This window comes from Microcebus murinus, chromosome 16 (assembly GCF_040939455.1).
Source record: "Microcebus murinus isolate Inina chromosome 16, M.murinus_Inina_mat1.0, whole genome shotgun sequence".
NCBI lineage: Eukaryota > Metazoa > Chordata > Mammalia > Primates > Cheirogaleidae > Microcebus > Microcebus murinus.
The window spans coordinates 63,709,691-63,728,308 of NC_134119.1; the positions used below are offsets into that span (position 1 = coordinate 63,709,691).

The 18,618-nt window shown below is 40.8% G+C and overlaps 2 protein-coding genes across 6 annotated transcripts in view; both read left to right on the forward strand.

Moving 5' to 3' along the window:
• The window catches only part of ZNF45 (zinc finger protein 45), a 33,200-nt gene extending 25,290 nt beyond the window's left edge, over positions 1-7,910 (forward strand). For all 5 annotated transcript variants that reach the window (XM_012761306.3, XM_012761300.3, XM_075993151.1 and 2 more), the window contains one exon: positions 472-7,910. In XM_012761306.3, the coding sequence (XP_012616760.2) occupies positions 472-2,288 (1,817 nt within the window). In that variant the 3' untranslated portion in view covers positions 2,289-7,910. The remainder of the gene's footprint in view (positions 1-471) is intronic.
• Positions 7,911-17,399: 9,489 nt separating this feature from the next.
• The window catches only part of LOC105869482 (uncharacterized), a 56,715-nt gene continuing 55,496 nt past the window's right edge, over positions 17,400-18,618 (forward strand). The window contains exon 1 of the mRNA XM_075993159.1: positions 17,400-17,425. The gene's annotated coding sequence lies outside the window, so the exon portion shown is untranslated. The remainder of the gene's footprint in view (positions 17,426-18,618) is intronic.

Genomic DNA, 18,618 nt, shown 5'->3' on the forward strand with positions numbered 1-18,618 from the left:
GCCACCATGCCCAGCTAATTTTTTTCTATATATATTAGTTGGCCAATTAGTTTCTTTCTATTTATAGTAGAGACGGGGTCTCGCTCTTGCTCAGGCTGGTTTTGAACTCCCGACCTCCGGCAATCCGCCCGCCTCGGCCTCCCAGAGAGCTAGGATTACAGGCGTGAGCCACCGCGCCCGGCCAAGTTTTTGTTTTTTTGCTTTGTAGCCACCAGTTTCTAACTTGTAGCTCACTTAGAAATTTAGCATGACTCTAAGTGGGTTTCATTAATGTGCAGTGAATGGGAGCCTGGTGGACTGCCTCTTGTTTTCTTGGGGCATGTAAATCAGATAACAAGATAACATGGTGATGGAAAACAGAACCTTCTCCTGGTTCAATAAACCCTTAAGCTATTGGCCTAAGTTTATAACCTTGACATCTCTGAACAAAGCATTCATGTGCCCCATCTCCAACTTTTTTTATATTTTTAGGAGGCAAGAATCTAAATGAGATGGAGACTCTTCAAGACATAGGATTAAGGTACCTGTCATATGAAGAGCTTTTCTGCTCACAAATCTGGCAACAAGTTACAAGGGAGTTAACCAGGTATCAAGATTCCATGGTAAATATTCAAGGAACTGGCTCTCAGTTGGAAAAACAAGGTGATCTACCCTGTAAAGATGAGGCATTCAGTAATCAGAATTCACATCTTCAGGCTCACCACAGAGTCCACACTGGTGAAAAACCCTTCAAAGGAGAAGAGTGTGAGAAAAGTTTCAGTTGGAGCTCTCATCTTCAAGTTAACCAGAGGGCTCATGCCGGAGAGAAATCTTACAAATGTGAAAAATGTGATAATACTTTCCGTCGGTTTTCAAGTCTTCAAGCGCATCAGAAAGTCCATAGTAAAGAGCAATCGTACAAATATGATGTATCTTGTAAAGGTTTCAGTCAGAGGTCACATCTTCACCATCATCAGAGAATCCCCTCTGGAGAGAATTTATACAAATATGAGGAGTATGGGAGGAATATCAGGAAAAGTGCACATTGTCAAGCTTCTCTAATAGTCCATACAGGAGGGAAACCCTGTAAATGTGAGGAGTGTGGGGTAGGCTTCAGCCAGAGTTCATATCTTCAAGTCCATCAGAGAGTCCACACTGGAAAGAAACCTTATAAATGTGAAGAATGTGGGAAGAGCTTCAGTTGGCGTTCACGACTACAGGCTCATCAGCGAATCCACACTGGAGAGAAACCATACAAATGTGATGCATGTGGCAAGGGCTTTAGTTATAGCTCACATCTTAACATTCATTGTAGAATCCACACAGGAGAGAAACCGTATAAATGTGAGGAGTGTGGCAAAGGTTTCAGTGTGGGCTCACACCTTCAAGCCCATCAGATAAGCCACACTGGAGAGAAACCATACAAATGCGAGGAGTGTGGGAAGGGCTTCTGCCGGGCCTCAAATCTTCTGGACCATCAAAGAGGCCACACTGGAGAGAAACCATATCAATGTGATGCTTGTGGTAAGGGTTTTAGTCGTAGCTCAGATTTTAACATTCATTGTAGAGTCCATACAGGAGAAAAACCCTATAAATGTGAGGAGTGTGGTAAGGGCTTCAGTCAGGCCTCAAATCTTCTGGCTCATCAAAGAGGCCACACTGGAGAGAAACCATACAAATGTGGTACATGTGGGAAGGGCTTCAGTCGGAGTTCAGATCTTAATGTTCACTGTAGAATTCACACAGGAGAGAAACCCTATAAATGTGAGAAGTGTGGTAAGGCCTTCAGTCAATTCTCAAGTCTTCAAGTACATCAGAGAGTCCACACTGGAGAAAAACCATATCAGTGTGCAGAGTGTGGGAAGGGCTTCAGTGTAGGTTCACAGCTTCAAGCCCATCAGAGGTGCCACACTGGAGAGAAACCGTACCAATGTGAGGAGTGTGGCAAGGGCTTCTGTCGGGCCTCAAATTTTCTGGCTCATCGTGGAGTCCACACAGGAGAAAAACCATATCGATGTGACGTGTGTGGTAAACGCTTCAGACAGAGATCCTACCTGCAAGCTCACCAGAGGGTCCACACAGGAGAGAGACCATACAAATGTGAGGAATGTGGGAAGGTGTTCAGTTGGAGCTCATACCTTCAAGCCCATCAGAGAGTTCACACTGGAGAAAAACCATACAAATGTGACGACTGTGGGAAGAGCTTCAGCTGGAGCTCAAGTCTTATCATTCATCAGAAAGTCCATGCTGATGAGAGTGAGAAAGACTTTCCTTCATCAGAGGATTCACACAAGAAAGAAGCTCAATAAAATTATGTTTTAATATCTCAAATGGGTGCTTAAATATTCCAATTATCAGAGCCATCATAGGAGACAAAGCATTCGTTTCATAAAAGAGTCAGTATTTCAGCTGGAGTTCTGCATGTCACAGTGGTTAGGAGACCACACAGCAGAGAAGCCTCATGAGAGTGGAGACATACAGACTTCATTCAGAACCTTGACACTTAGCAGATACATGCAAATGAGAGGCTCAGGAAGGATGATTCTGATCTGCAGTTAACCAAAAGTACTACAATGGAAATGCCAAACTCTATTCTAAAATACAAGCTCCAAAAAGAGAGAGACTTCATTGACTGCCACACCAACTCTGCCTTTTGAGTGCCTAATATATTGTAAGTTTTTAGTAATATATGGATTACTGTCATATTTGAAATTTTTATTCAGTTTCCAAAAGTTTTGTACTCAAGGAATTCTGCAAGACTTGGAGGACATTGAAGTTAGTCCTATGGGCACATTTTCCCTTTCCTGCAGGCCTTGTAGACTAGTATTTGTCAAACTGAAGGTTGCAACCCATTAGTGGTTCCAGAAATCATTTCTGTGGCTTGTGACTAGCATTTTCATATGCTAACAGTACTTTTATTGAGGTATTATTTGCATGTACTAACATCCATACATCTCAAATTTATGTTTCCTGAATTTTGACAAACATATACACTTAGTGTAATCATCACCAAGATCAATATATACAATATTTTGATTAAACCAAAAGAATTTCTCATGTCCATTCCCAGTCAATCCCACCTCCAGTGCCAAGTATTATGATTTCTATATCATAAATTAATTAGGTCTGTTCCTGAGCTTCATATAGATTTTGTATGTACTCTTTTTGTGTCTGGATTCTTATGATCAAATATATAATCATCTCAATAGATTCAGAGAAAGCATTTGATAAAATTTAACATCCATTCATGGTGAAAAAATTTCTCAAGATAAAAGGCATCTATGAAAATCTCATAAGCTAACACTCTTTTCATAGTTAAGGAATAATTTATATAGTGTTAAAATTGACTCTTTATCATGAGTTTTGCAAATGCTTACTATCATATAACTGCCATCACCACAATCAAGACATTAAACAATTCTAGCACTTCCTGCCCTAAAATTCCCTTGTTTTGTGTAGTCACCTCCTCTCTCCATCACCAGCCCTTAAGCAACCACTGACCTATTTTCTGTTTATATAGTTTATCTTTTCCAGGATGTCATATAAATGGAATCCTACAGTATGTAGCCTTTTGAGTCTGGCTTATTTCACTTATTTTAATGTTTCTGAGATTGATCCATCTTCTTGTATATATCAGTACAGTAGTCACTTCTTTTTATTGCTCACTAGTATTCTGTTGTGTGTATGTACCTCAATTTGTTTTTCCCATTTATCACTTGAAGAATGTTTGGGTTTCCAGGTTTTGGCAATAATGAAGCAAGCAGGTATAAACAGTGCATATAGTTTTCTGTATTGGCATAAATTTTCTTTTGTCTTAGTAAATACCTAGGAGTGGAATTGCTGGGTTGTATGGTAAGAGTATGTTTAACTATGAAAAAGTGACAAACTTCTAACAAGGCAACTACCATTTTGCATTCCCACCACTGATGTATGAAAATGCCAGTTTCTTATCCTCACTCTGGTGTCAGGGTTTTGTTTTGCTTTTATTTTGTTATTAGCATTTCAGAGGTTTATAATGACATCTCATTTTTGTTTTAATTTACATTTCCCTAATGACTATGTTAAACATCTTTACATATACTTGTTTGCTATCCATATACCTATTTTCTTTGGTGAACTGTGTCCACATCTTTTGCCCGTTTTGTTTTCAAGCTGGATTGTTTACTCTCTTGTTCTTGATTTTTGAGAGTTCTTTGAATGTTCTAGATACACATATTTGTCAGTTATGTGTTTTGCAAATATTTTATCCCATTATTTGGCTTATGTTTTTATTCCATTAACAATATTTTTCACAGAGTGCAAGTTTTTTAAGTTCAGGTTTTTTCGTTGATGGATGGTGATTTGGTTTCAAATATAAGAACTCTGCCTAGTCCAAGATCACAAAGATTTTTCTCCTACCTTTTAAATAAAAATTTTTTGGTTTCAAGTTTTACATTTAGGTTTGTGATCTATTTGGATTAATCTTTATATAAGGTGTGAGGTCAAGGTCCAATTTTTGAATATGAAAATCCAATTAAGTATCCTTTCAACATTGAATTGCCATTGTACCTTTGTGAAAAATCCAGTGACCATCCATGTGTAGGTCTTTTTCTGGCCTCTCTGATTTCATTGATGTATCATTTTGCTGAAAATATGGCACCATCTTGACTTTTGTAGCTTTTTAAAATATCTTAAAATCAAATAGCATGAGTCTTCCAACTCCACTTATCTTTTTCAGAATTATTTTGGCTAATTTGTTTGCCTTGCCATAATTTTTAGTATCAGCTTTGTGATTTCTAAAAATAAATTGTTGGGATTTTTATTGGAATTGCATTAAATTTGTAGATGAGTTTGGGGACAGTTGACATCTCAGCAGTATTTTATATTCTAAACTATAGACATGGTGTATCTGCCTGTTTGTTTAGGACTCCTTTGGTTTCTTTTATCAGTAATTTGTAGTTTTTAGCATATAGATCCTGCACATATTTTATTAGATTTACTCCTAAGTATTCTGTGGTATTTGATGCTAAATTAAATGGTACTATTTTTTTAAATTTCAATTTCAACTGTTCTTTTTTAGTATAGAGAAATACAATTGATTGTTTTGTGTTGACCTGGTATCCTACAATCTTGCCAAACTTACTAGGTGAAGTAGTTGTTCTGTAGATTCCTTGTGATTTTCTATGTAGACCATCATGATATCTGTAAGAAAAAAAATTATTTTTCCCTGCCAATCTATATGTCTATTACTACACCTCCACTGTGACGTGGAAACTCCCTCCAAGGTTAGGTTTGGATGTCAAAATTCATGACAGTCCTTTGGAGTGATCAAAGAAAGATGGGGGAGAGGGAAGTGGCTGTTCAAGAAAAGATCCAGAACAGAGAGAAAGAGAAAGAGTTGTCAGTGTTCAAGCATTTTATGAAGGGCAAGTCTTGCCAGCACAGAGTTTAAAAGTGGTGGCAGGAGGACATGTGCACCTGTGGGGTGGTAGGTGAACCTTACAAGGAGTGTGATGGACATGGCGAGATGAGGCTTCTAGGTTGCTTCCACTAAGTTAAAATTCAAGTTTCTTTTCTACGATCTTCACAATTCATCCCTGAGGTTTGTGTTAGCACAGTGACCTCCCAGGTTTCCTATAAATAAACATATTTATATGAGAGAGACCAAATATGCCAGATTGACCCAATATATAACAATTAGGCCAGCAATCATAACTCCCTGAAAGATAACATTAGGCCACAAAGTGTTAATCCAGGCAGGAGGAGGCCACCAGGAGAAGAAATCAATGGAGATTCGAGAAATCTCTTGCCATATTTTAGTAATTTAGTAATGGTTATTTTTGACTTGTTTTATCTGTTGAACTATTCTGGAGACCTTTCCTGTTTTAATGACCTACATGTGGCCAGAGGTTCACTTCAATGGTCCACCTTGAAAGACCAGTATGTAGTCTAATGTGGTATTTATCAGCTACTGTAGCAGCTACAGAACTTTATATTTTATTAAGGGCTTCTAAATCTTGGGCTGCTTGGTATATATGTTTTGCCAGGAATTGTCATGTTATTAATATTTGGCTGACAGCTACCCCTGAGAGCTAAGTCTGCTATAGAACTATTACACCAAAGATTGCGATGAGGCCTAATTTGTAATAGATAAAAGGGTGGCCTGCTCTGCCCTTTGTCAGAAGGGCATACACCATTCTATATGTGTGAGGGCCATATAGTTTCAATAGGTGTATATGGTATCAATTGTTAGAGGCCAGGAAGCATTTGGGATTTGTGGGAAAGGGAAAGTTAAGGAAGAACCTGGTGAGGTTGAGTAAATTCCCAGGGAAGTAAAGGAGCTGGAGGGTAACCAGAGAGAGAGAGGTGAGTAGTTAATAATGGGTATCGAATACCTCCAATAGTGTGGGAATTGATTGTATAAGCGGTTACTTAGACTGGGGTGCCAGTTAACAGGCCCAGCATTATTGGAGTTTTATCTCTTGGGTACCATGTTCTGTTGCTGTTTTGTGGGTATTATCTGGTAAGCTAAAGAAAGTAGGAAGTGCTGTGGTAAGGGAATAGTGGAGAGTGAAGCATAGATTGTTGGACAAGGAGATTGGAGCTTATGTGGTTGTGTAGGTCATTATGGGGCACATTGGGGCAGTTATTTCCAGGTCCCACTTGTTAGACACAGAAGAAGGTAGACTTTGAGGCCTTTGTGTAGGGCTAATTTCACCTAAAGGATGAAATTCAGTGGTGGGACACCAGGGGGTATATGTTATCTAATTTACAGGGCATTAGCTTATACCAAGAGAGCAACATGTGAGGAACAAATAGAATGGGACAAGGACAAATCTACTGGGAATTCTTTGATGCAGTGGAGTCTGTAATGGGAAATAGTACATTCCTGTGTGCTGTCATTCACCAGGGCTTAGGTATGTCTTAAGTAAGGACCTGTCAATAAGCTTTAGCTTCTTAAAGAGTGTGACTACATTGTGTAGGAGAATACAGAATTGCAGAGACTTACATAGTAAGGGAGGGTGGGAGCTTCAGTTAAGCAATCTATAATATGTTAGCATTGGCTGTGGCTAGCATTGGAACAGATTATAAGCACTGCTGCATAGATTGAAACTTGGAGAACAAGGTGAGTGAGAAGAAAGGGCAGTTGAAGTTATAGGAGATACAGGAGGGATGACGACAAATGGTCAAATTAGGAGGGGAAGGAGAGAGTTTGGGTTAGGGCCAGTGGCATGGAGATGCCATGGCTTTTGGCCCAAAGTTTAAGGGCCTGGGGTTTGTGAGGAAGGTATTAAGTTTGAGCTATGGGAACAAGTTAGATAGCTATGGCATTTAAGTGAGCCAACTCCAGGGGGCCATGGTAGGAGCTGAGATAATGAAAGACTATAATTTGTGGGATCTTAGAGGCAATACATTTCCAACGTAGACAGCCCCATTGGGGATGACCCTAAATGTGAAATCTATTTTGTACCTACTGACTGGACCAAATATCCCTGGATTATGTAAAAATATGAAAAATTGACATTGTTGATAATGTCCTCCACTGCCAAAGTGACTGCAACCAGCTCTGTCATTTGGGCCATTTCTTGGGTTCATCCTCTATCAGGGATTTCTTGGGCAAGGGATGGAAAGTGGCAGTTCTCCAATGGCTCCATGTGTGGGGGTGCCACTGTTGTCTGTGAAATAAATGGACTCTCTTTTCACTGGACTCAGTTTATCTTAAGGGGACCTACAAATGGCCAGTAGGCTGGGAGGGAGTGATTTCTCCTAGAACCATTGACTTGGGCAAAGGACAGAGGGTGGGAGAAGCCACATTCATTTGCAGTTTGGATATGCCTGAAAGCCCAGTTCTAGCTTTATCAAGTAGGTTCCATTCCATTTAATAAGAAGGCTTCAGTGACTGCTCCACAGCCTGTGGGGTGTCACTTTCATGACCCAGGGTAAAATAGGCAGTTAGTAGTCCCAGCTACTTGGCAGGCTTCAGTGGAAGGATTGCTTGAACCTAAGAGTTCAAGGTTACAGTAGGCTATGATTGGGCCACTGCACTCCAGCCTGGGTGACAGACCAAGACCCAGTCTCTAAAAGACAGACAAAAAACCCCAAAAGACAAAGACATATACCTCTCAGCTGCTGAGGGTAGTTGTATTAGGAGTTGGCTATCATATTAATATGTAATCCAGAGACTCCAAAAGACTTCCATTCTATAGGAGTCACTGGGTGGGAGGAGTGGCATCACTTGTTGGATGGCTTTTTGGGTATACCTGTTGCTGGCATGGCCCTCATTTAAATTGAAATTATTTTTTAGTGACTGTCTAAATCTGTTTTTAAAAAACTATTATGAAGGGGAAATTGTTGCCACTAAAAGCCAAATAATTGGACTTATTTGAGAGAGGCAGAAGTGAAGAGAGCCAGTGCTGATTGCTTGACTGGATCTGGCATAGAGCTGCTTCCCATGGGCCAAATTATTGTCCTCCAATTTTTTTTCTTTTTTTGATACAGAGTCTTGCTCTGTCATCCTAGGTAGAGTGCAGTGGCATCATGGTAGCTCACTGCAGTTCAAACTCCTGGGCTCAAGTGACCCTCCTGCCTCAGCCTCCTGAGTAGCCAGGACTACAGGTTCATGCCAAAATGCCCAGTAATTTTTCTATTTTTAGTTGAGATGGGGTCTTGCTCTTGCTCAGGCTGGTCTCCAACCCCGGAGCTCAAGCAATCCTCCCACCTCTGCCTCCCAGAGTGCTAGGATTACAGCGTGAGTGACTGCACCCAGCCATAATATTCTTGTTTATTAAATTTTGTCTTACTGTCTTGGTGTCCATTTCTTGGAGGACCAGGACATACTGGGCACCCTAAAAGCACCCCTGTTGCCTCATTCTATTCACAATCTTTCCCCTATGTCACCACTAAATTGTAAAATCAAGATTCATGTACTTTGCAAAAAAGGAATCATACAATATATACTATTTTGTGTCAGACATCATTTCCTTAGCATTTAAGTCCATGACATTCGTCCATATAGTTGGAAGTTTATGACTTTGATTCGCTCTGATTGGTGGATATTATTGCAGCATATAACTTAATTATAATCCATTTATTACTGATGAGCGTTGAGTACTTTCCCCTAAATGGAAACTCCCCTTTCATTCCTTGAAGATTTTATCTCTTGGTTCAATGTTTACTCTTCCAGCCATACTGTAATAATTGGATATGTTTAGGCTTCTAAGAGTCATGTCTGTGGAGTAGTTTCTGCTCTAGTACTCAGTAGAAAGTAACTTGAAGCTGCAGAGTTGGAATCCACACTACCACGCTCGAGGTCGGAAACGTGAACTTTGCTCTTCTGGGGCATAGTGAAAACTAGTCCAGGACCCCCAAAGTGCCCCAAACGTTTCCGCCTCAAGATGGCGAAACAGCGGATGGTGCTCTCTGGGAAGTTTCCACAAGTTCCGTCGCGCCTCCGGCACTTCCGTTCAGGTGGCCTTAGCAAGGGAATTCTGGGAAGTGTAGTTCTCTCACTACCTGCCGTCGTGTGAACTTCCGTTCGGGGCGCGGGGTGAGTTGCTGCCATATTTTTTGTCATTGTGCTGATTTGATTCAGCGTTTTCCACCCTTCCAGTTCTTATCTCCTGGTAGCACACAACCATCGATTGTGGGAAGAGGATGGGCTTCGGACAGCGTTTCCTTTGCGGAAGCTTCTTCGTGTTTGGATCGGGCCAAGGTCTTCCATCCTCTGGTGTTTGGGTTTCCCGCGCTCTCCTCTTCCTGTCGCCTTTGTCACCCCTCTTTCCACCCCTCTTCCCCTTCCACCCGTTCTAGAACTCCCTTAAGGTGGAATGTTGGCGAGTGAGTTATTAATACTTAAACTGTTCCTCTGATTGTTTTTCTGTATTTTGGGATGATATTAGTACCTTCCTAGTAGAGTGTTTTGAATTAAATGAGATAGTACAAATAAAAATCTTAAAACAGTTCTTGGGACGTGGGACGTGGTTGTCCCTTGTTTTTAGTACTGTTTAATTTCCTGGTAAGTGCTTAGTTTTCTGAAATCTGTGAACCTGGCATTGCCTCAGGGCTCCAGCTGTATTTGACTTTGGCTCCTCTCTTTGATCCCTGTAGAAAGCTGGATAGTCCCTAGCTCTTTCTAGCCTCTTTTTTTTTTTTTTTTTTTTTTTTTTTTGAGACAGAGTCTCGCTTTGTTGTCCAGGCTACCAGGCTAGAGTGAGTGCCATGGCGTCAGCCTAGCTCACAGCAACCTCAAACTCCTGGGCTAGAGTGATCCTTCTGCCTCAGCCTCCCGAGTAGCTGGGACTACAGGCATGCGCCACTATGCCCGGCTAATTTTATATATATATATATCAGTTGGCCAATTAATTTCTTTCTATTTATAGTAGAGACGGGGTCTCGCTCTTGCTCAGGCTGGTTTTGAACTCCTGACCTTGAGCAATCCGCCCGCCTCGGCCTCCCAAGAGCTAGGATTACAGGCGTGAGCCACAGCGCCCGGCCTTTTTTTTTTTTTTTTTTTTTAATGAAGGAGAGACCCTTTTGGGGAGGAATAAAGGAGAAGAGGGAGTTGAGTGTTGAGAATATTCTGTGATTTATCAGAGACAATGACATAATGGTGGTATTTCACAGCCTCTTTTCCTTCCCTTGAGCTAGCTTCACAAAAGGGCTACATTTCTTGTTCCACCGTTATTATTGAACGGTTCTGTTTGATGATTGTTGATCCTGTAGAAATCATTTATGATGAGTTGAAAACACCAAGGCCTAGCTGATCCCAGCTATCAGGTGTCACTGTGGCTCTTTTCCCTTCACACTTTTATCGTATCTATATTTTCATTTTCCCCAAAGGATTTCAGATTATGCTGTGGAGATGATATTAGCTCTTAATAATATTTAGGTATATTTTCTAAGAACAAGGACATTCTCTTCTAGAATCAGGGCTTCATGATCAAAATCAGAAGATGAATTATGTTGATAACATGTTTTGGGGTTTTTTGTTATTTTTATTTGTTTGCTTTTGAGACAGGGTCTCACTCTGTTGCCCCAGCTAGAGTGCAGTGGCATCATCATAGCTCACTATAATCTCAAACTACTGCACTCAAGCTATCCTCCTGCCTTAGCCTCCCAAAGTGCTGGGATTACAGGCATGAGCCACTGCACCTGGCCTGCTAATGTTTTATAATCTACAGTCCATATTTAAATTTATTATTTTTATTTAAATTCATTATAACTGATTTTTCCCCAATTCTGTTTACTTTTTTTTTTTTTTTTTTTTTTTTTGAGACAGAGTCTCATTTTGTTGCCCAGGCTAGAGTGAGTGCCATGGCGTCAGCCTGGCTCACAGCAACCTCAATCTCCGGGGCTCAGCGATCCTACTGCCTCAGCCTCCCAAGTAGCTGGGACTACAGGCACACACCACCATGCTCGGCTAATTTTTTTGTATATATATTTTTAGTTGGTCAATTAATTTATTTCTATTTTTGGTAGAGATGGGGTCTCGCTCAGGCTGGTTTCGAACTCCTGACCTTGAGCAATCCGCCCGCCTCGGCCTCCCAAAGTGCTAGGATTACAGGCTTGAGCCACCGAGCCCGGCCAATTCTGTTTACTTTTATGGATTGTCTTAAACTGTCATGTTTTTGTTGTCTCCTTTAATCTGGCATGACTCCTCAGCCTCTTTCTGCTCATATTTTTGAAGAGTATAGGTAGCTTATATTGGAGAAACTCCTTCATTTGAGGTTTATCTGATATATTTTATGTTTAGATTCAGATTATGATTTCTTGGCAGACACATCACAGTAGTAGTGAGGTGTCCTTTTCAGTCCAAATAATAGCAGCCAAAGGGGCTGGGCGCGGTGGTTCATGCCTGTAATCCTAGCACTCTGGGAGGCCAAGGCTGGCGGATTGCTCGAGGTCAGGGGTTCAAAACCAGCCTGAGCAAGAGCGAGACCCTATCTCTACTATAAATAGAAAGAAATTAATTGGCCAACTAATATATATGGAAAAAATTAGCCGGGCATGGTGGTGCATGCCTGTAGTCCCAGCTACTCGGGAGGCTGAGGCAGCAGGATTGCTTGAGCCCAGGAGTTTGAGGTTGCTGTGAGCTAGGCTGACACCAAGGCACTCACTCTAGCCTGGGCAACAGAGTGAGACTCTGTCTCAAAAAAAAAAAAAAAAAAAAAATAGCAGCCAAAGAATGTTTGACCCTACATTAGTTATCTAGTTTCCTTCTTCTGCATATGGCAATTCAATTTTTCTAATGCCATTTACTGAAAAGGGTGTTCTTTCTCCAGTGTGATAAGACACAATTTCTATATCAGTTCACTCACAGATGGACAAATTAGTTATTTCCAATTTGTGGTTATTATGAATAAGTGATATGAACATTTGTGTGCAAATCTTTGTATAGACATGTTTTCATTTATTCTGAGTAAACCCAGGAGTGGAATTGCCAAGTAGCTTTATATTAATTTTTTTCTTTTTGAGACAGAGTCTCACTCTGTTGCCCAGGCTAGAGTGCAATGGCGTCAGCCTAGCTCACAGCAACCTCAAACTCCTGGGCTCAAGCAATCTTGCCTCAGCCTCCCAAGTAGCTGGGACTACAGGCCTGTGCCACCATGCCCAGCTAATTGTTTCTATTTTTAGTAGAGACCAGTCTCTTGCTCAGGCTGGTCTCAAACTCCTGAGCTCAAACGATCCTCCCTCCTTGCCTCCCAGAGTGCTAGGATTTACAGGTGTCAGCGACTGGGCCTGGCCTATCTATAATTTTTGAGAAACTGTGAAGCTGTTTTCTAAATTGGCTGCATCATACTTTTTTCCCCCTAGAATCTTGTGTTTCTTAATAGAAACTAGAAACCAATGTTTTTCTTATCACCATATATATGGGTTAAAAAGGAATTTTTAGTCCTTTCCTATTTAACAGAGAAACTTCACTTCTTTTTCCACTGTTTAGAAAACATGAAGTTGTGACCAAAGACATTCCACACTGTGAAATGTCTCTAGGAAGCTCATTAGAGAATGCCTCAGGTTGTTATTGTGGGCTGGTGATGTAGGCATCCTCTGTCTAGCATGTACCAAAATTTCAGACCCTCAGAAGGAATGCAGGTGTTTAGATTATACCACATTGTACAGTTTAGGCACAGTGAGCCTAACAGTCTTAGAGTTGTATAATATGGGTTCTGGGACTAAGATTTTCATGTTAAAAAAAAAAAAAAGAAGGAAATAAAAATAGAATGGTAGGAGCCCTTGTGAAACCCATATTTCGTGACATCAGCCTTCTAGGCAGGGCTTTGTAAGGATAGCAGTCTCAGGCCTGCCATGCTAACTCTTCTGCACAGGTGTTAAGAGAAATCCAGGACTTTTGAGTATTGTTTTTCTTTTTTCTTCCCAGCAGAATAGGTTTTCTTCCCTATTTAAAGGGAAGTTAAAACTGGAAACATTTCAGTAGATTAAATTTTAAATATTTGTTGTTCCCTGTAAATGAAAAGACCACATGTTGCTTTTTCATGTTGCCTTCTGAGTTATTGTGCCTTTAGATTGATCACAAAATATTAATAACAGTGGCACCTATGGTGTACCTGTTTTTTTGTTTGTTTGGTTTTTGTTTTTGTTCATATCCAAGGGAAGAGAATTCTCTCATTTGTAGCGTGTGTAGTTCATGTCTTCCAAAGCACATGGAGTTTCTAATTTTGACTTTAATTCCCCAAGCTTACTTTTCAGCTCCCAATTATCACTCTGTACTTGAATTTTTTTTTATTATTCCTTGTCCCTGGAATTCCCCTAATACAGCTTTGACCTTAGTTACATTTTAATATTTTAAGGAGAATATTACAAATTATTATCATTTCTGTTTAACCACTTCGGTACCAGCATCGACTCTAGTCGACAGCCACAGATGAACGTGCACAGCCGAATGTCAACATTAGCCTACAGCCTTGATAGGACTTTTCTAATTTTTCATTTATCAAAATAAAATTGTGAACATTTAAAAATAATGTAATGAAAACATATATGTATATGTTACCTATTCTGATTTACATTACAAGTAAAGCTGCCTGTAAAGTAAAACAAGCTTCAGTGCTTTAAAGCTTTCCTCATCACACAAGAGCAAAATGGATTTTTATCAATGCACAGCACAAACTATCGTGTGGACTATGAGTGCCAGCTGTGGGCAAGGTTTCCTACCAAAGTGGTTATAGGAGGAAGTTTTCTTGCATTATTAAAGTTTATATTGACTAGATATCCATTTAGGAATTTGAATTTAATACCTCAATATCTCCTATTTATTTCACATGCTGATATTCTAGTCTAAAGTCATTCTCAACCTCTATCTTAATCATCCAACAACTTCATGCTTTACTATATATGCCATATCTAAAGACAACCTTGTGGCTTTGGTTTGGCATCTTAAAGACATCTGAACCAAATGGAGAGGTATTTTTTTATTTTCAAAGAAAAACTTTTATTTTTTTCCTACTTATAGAAATAACACTTGAACACTGAAAAACACATTGTTACTGAAAAGTATCTGATGCCCTATGTTATCTTTTCATCTGTATCTTTTAAAAATCATTTATAATAAGCCTGTTTCCTTAAGTTCTGTGAGCTGCTCAAGCAAACTAATTGAACCCAAAGAAGGGGTTGTGGGAACCCCAGCTTCAAGCTGGTTGGTTAGAAGTTCCACAGGCCCAGACTTGCTACTAGTGTCTGAAGGTGAAGGACAGTTTTGGGGACTAAGCCTCAACTTGTGGGATCTGATGTTATCTCCAGGTAGTTAGTGTTAGAATCGAGTTAGAAGACACCCAGCTGGTGTTATATGAAACAATATTCAACATCACCAATTATCAGGGAAATGCAAATTAAAACCACATTGAGATACCATCTCACACCTGTTAAAATGGCTGATATCAGAAAGACAAAAAATAAGTGTTGGTGACAATGTAGAGAAAAGAAAACACTGCACGCTGTTGGTAGGAATGCAAATTAGTGCAAGCATTACGGAAAACAGTATGGAGGTTCCTCAAAAAACTAAAAATAGAATTACTATATGATCCAGCAATCCCATTACTGGGTACATATCGAAAGGCAATTAATCAGTATGTCAAAGAGATATCTTCATTCCCATGTTTACTGCGGCATTATTCACAATAACCAAGATATGGAACCACCCTGTTATAACTGTCCATCAGTGTATAAATTATAAATGGATAAAGAAAATGTGGTAAGTATATGCAATGGAATACTACTTAAGGCTTAATATTATAAGCCTTAAGACATAAAAACGGAAATCCTGTAATTTGTCAAAACATAGATAAACTGGAGCATATTAAGTGAAATAAGCCAGACAGAGAAAGACAAATACCTCATGATCTCACACGTGGAATCTAAAGAAGTTGACCTCAGACAAGTAGAGAGTAGAATGGTGGTTACCAGTAGAGTGGTGAGGAGGGGTTGTGTTGGGGAGATTGTTTGTATTTACATACCATCCTACCTCGGTCATCCAGTTTTAGCTTCGTATCACCATATTCTACTAAACATTAGCCGCCTTCTCAGTTGTCTGACCCCTGAACAGTTATTTCCCATTAATTCCTTGAAGATTGTATCTCCTCACTTGTTCCCTTTCCAATAATACTCCTGTCATAATTGGAGGAATTTAGACGTCAGGAATTCGTGTCTATGGAATATTTTTGCTCGAGGACTCAGGGAACGGGAAGGACGACTGTCAGTGCAAGACCACATTTCCACCCAAGACCTTGAGACTGTGGGATTCGTTCCTCATTGTAGAAGTGTAATCAAAAAGCTCCAAGTAGGCCGGGCGCGGGGGCTCACGCCTGTAATCCTAGCACTCTGGGAGGCCGAGGCGGGCGGATTGCTCAAGGTCAGGAGTTCAAAACCAGCCTGAGCGAGACCCCGTCTCTACCATAAAAATAGAAAGAAATTAATTGGCTAACTAATATATATAATATAAAAATCAGCCGGGCATGGTGGCTCGTGCCTGTAGCCCCAGCTACTCGGGAGGCTGAGGCAGGAGGATTGCTTGAGCCCAGGAGTTTGAGGTTGCTGTGAGCTAGGCTGACACCACGGCACTCATTCTAGCCTAGGCAAGAAAGCGAGACTCTGTCTCAAAAAAAAAAAGCTCCAAGTAGTCACAACGTTTCCCCCTGCAGGAGAAGGTACCCGGACGTTCTTCCCTCGGCATTCTGGGAAGCGTCCGGGCCTCGCAGCCCGCGCAGGCACTTTCACTCCGGCGGGTGGACCCAGAGAATTCTGGGAAGTGTAGTCCAAACGCGCTTGGCGGAGCGGGCACTTCCGCTCCCAGAGCGCGGTTGCTACCATTTTTCCTGTGCTGTTTGCGTTGTTCTCAGGCTCGCGGTCCCTTCTGAATTTTTTCGACATACACTGGAACCCTCAATGAACCAGCTATCGATTTAGGGGAAAAGAGGCCACGGCGGAGGTTTGGAGGGGTGAGGGCGGTGGTTTGCGATCTCAGCGGGCGGCGCCTCTTGCGTTTGGACACCGGGGGACTCTCCGGGGAGTTGGGGACTTGGTCGAGGGTAACGCCTGATTTGGGGGTTTCTGGGGCTCTGAGCTCGCCCAGTCCGCCTTCCTCCCTTAGTGGCGCGGGGCCAATCGCTGCGATATAACGTTGGGGAGTTAATAATACTTAATCTCGGCCGGGAGCGGTGGCTCGCTCCTGTAATCCTAGCACTCCGGGAGGCCGAGGCGAGTGGTTCGGTTGAGCTCCAGGAGTTCGAAACCAGCCTGAGCAAGAGCGAGACCCCGTCTCTACTAAAAAAAAATAATAGAGAGAAATTAGCTGGCCACCTAAAAATATAGAGAAAAATTTAGCCGGGCATGGTGGCACATGCCTGTAGTCCCAGCTACTCGGGAGGCTTGAGGTAGGAGGATCGCCTGAGCCCAGGAGTTTGAGGTTGCTGTGAGCTAGGCTGACACCATGGCATTCTAGCCCGGGCAACAGAGTGGGACTCTGTCTCAAAAAAAAAAAAAAAAAAAACACAAAAAACTTTGTCTTGCTCGTTCTCTCCTTCCTATTCTTTAAATGGGGATATTAAGACCTTTCTAATAGAATTGTTCTGGGAACCGAAAGAGGCAGCATACAGGTGAAAGTTTTAAGACAGTTCCTCTCACGTGGTGAGTGGTGATCTATTGTTATTGTTAATTTGGCGGGAAGCGGTCAATTCCCTGGTTGGGGACAGAGCTCCAGCTGCAGTGTCCCTGGCCCTTCTCTCTGATCCCTGCAGGACGCTGCATAATCCCGGACACCTTCTGACCTCTTATTTAGGAATGGGAGGGGTATCTTCTGCTTCCATGGAAGAAGGGGAGGAGTTAACCTTTTTGTCAAGAAGGGTGATGCAATCCTGGTATTTCACAGCATTCTTTCCTTTCACAGCCTGACTTCACAAAAAGGACCCCAGAGAAGTAGAGGGAGTGGCTCTGACTGCTGACAACAAAGCTCCGGGTGAGTGAGACTTGGCAGTTTTCTTTTATAGTAACATTCAGATCTATTGTAGGATGTGTAATCGCCATGCATATTGATAATAATTAAGCCTTAATTGCTAATTTAAATTGTAAGGGCTTTAGACAGATAAATACATTTACACTACGGGGTGGCTCTGCAGAGAGGTACTGCTTTTTTCCATCTTAAAGATGAGAGTAAGACACAGGGAGCACAAGTTATTTGATCATAGGTACATTACAGTAGACAAATTTGAAAGACATCATCTTGGCCAAGTGAACAAAGTTGAGATCACCAGTGAAGGGACAAACCACCATCACTTGGCCCGTGTTATGGTTCAATGAAAAGGACACTTGAGCACTTCTCTGGTAATCCTACCAACCATGGATAATGTGAAATGTATCAAACCCCAAATGAATCTTTTTTTTCCAAAATACCTTGCCTGTACTCTTCAAAAACATCAAGAATAAAAAGGCATTTTTATTTCTGATTAATCAGTTAACATTAAAGAAGATCACAGTAATGTGACACCCAAAGACAGCATAAAAAATTGGACTTTGAACTGAGGGAAAAAACGGTTGTAAGAATTTTAAATGAAAACATAACAAATTTAAATATGGAACTATGGATAGAAAACATGAAACCTACTATGTTACATAACATCATTTAATAGGTAACACAATTAACTACTATTAGTCACATAATAGTTATCTAATATTTAATATAGCAATATTGTCTAGTATAATATTTAATATTATCTAGCATGTTATGTGAACTCTATAACCAGCCCTTCCTAAATGCCTCTTACCAAGATACCCTGTGAATACTCTGTATGCTGGCTTCCTTGCCTCAAAGAGCTACATTAAGCTGTCTCTGGTTGCAGACATGTTCCTGGTAGTATTTGGCTGATGGGAACAGCAAAGCAAGTAGGCAAAATATAAACAATTGACAAATTTGCATGGAGTATATGAGAATCTCTTATACCATTTTTGCAACTTTTTTATAGATTTGAAATGCTATAAAAATAAAGTTTTAAAATATTGGGAAAGAGCCATAGGAATAAATAATAATAATAATGGAAGTAATAAGGATGAGGTGATATAACAGGGCAGTTCACTGGTTTTTTTCTCTCTTGGCCATGTTTGGAAACTTCCATAATTAAAGAAGAAAACATTAAGAAAGGCATGATAAAAATT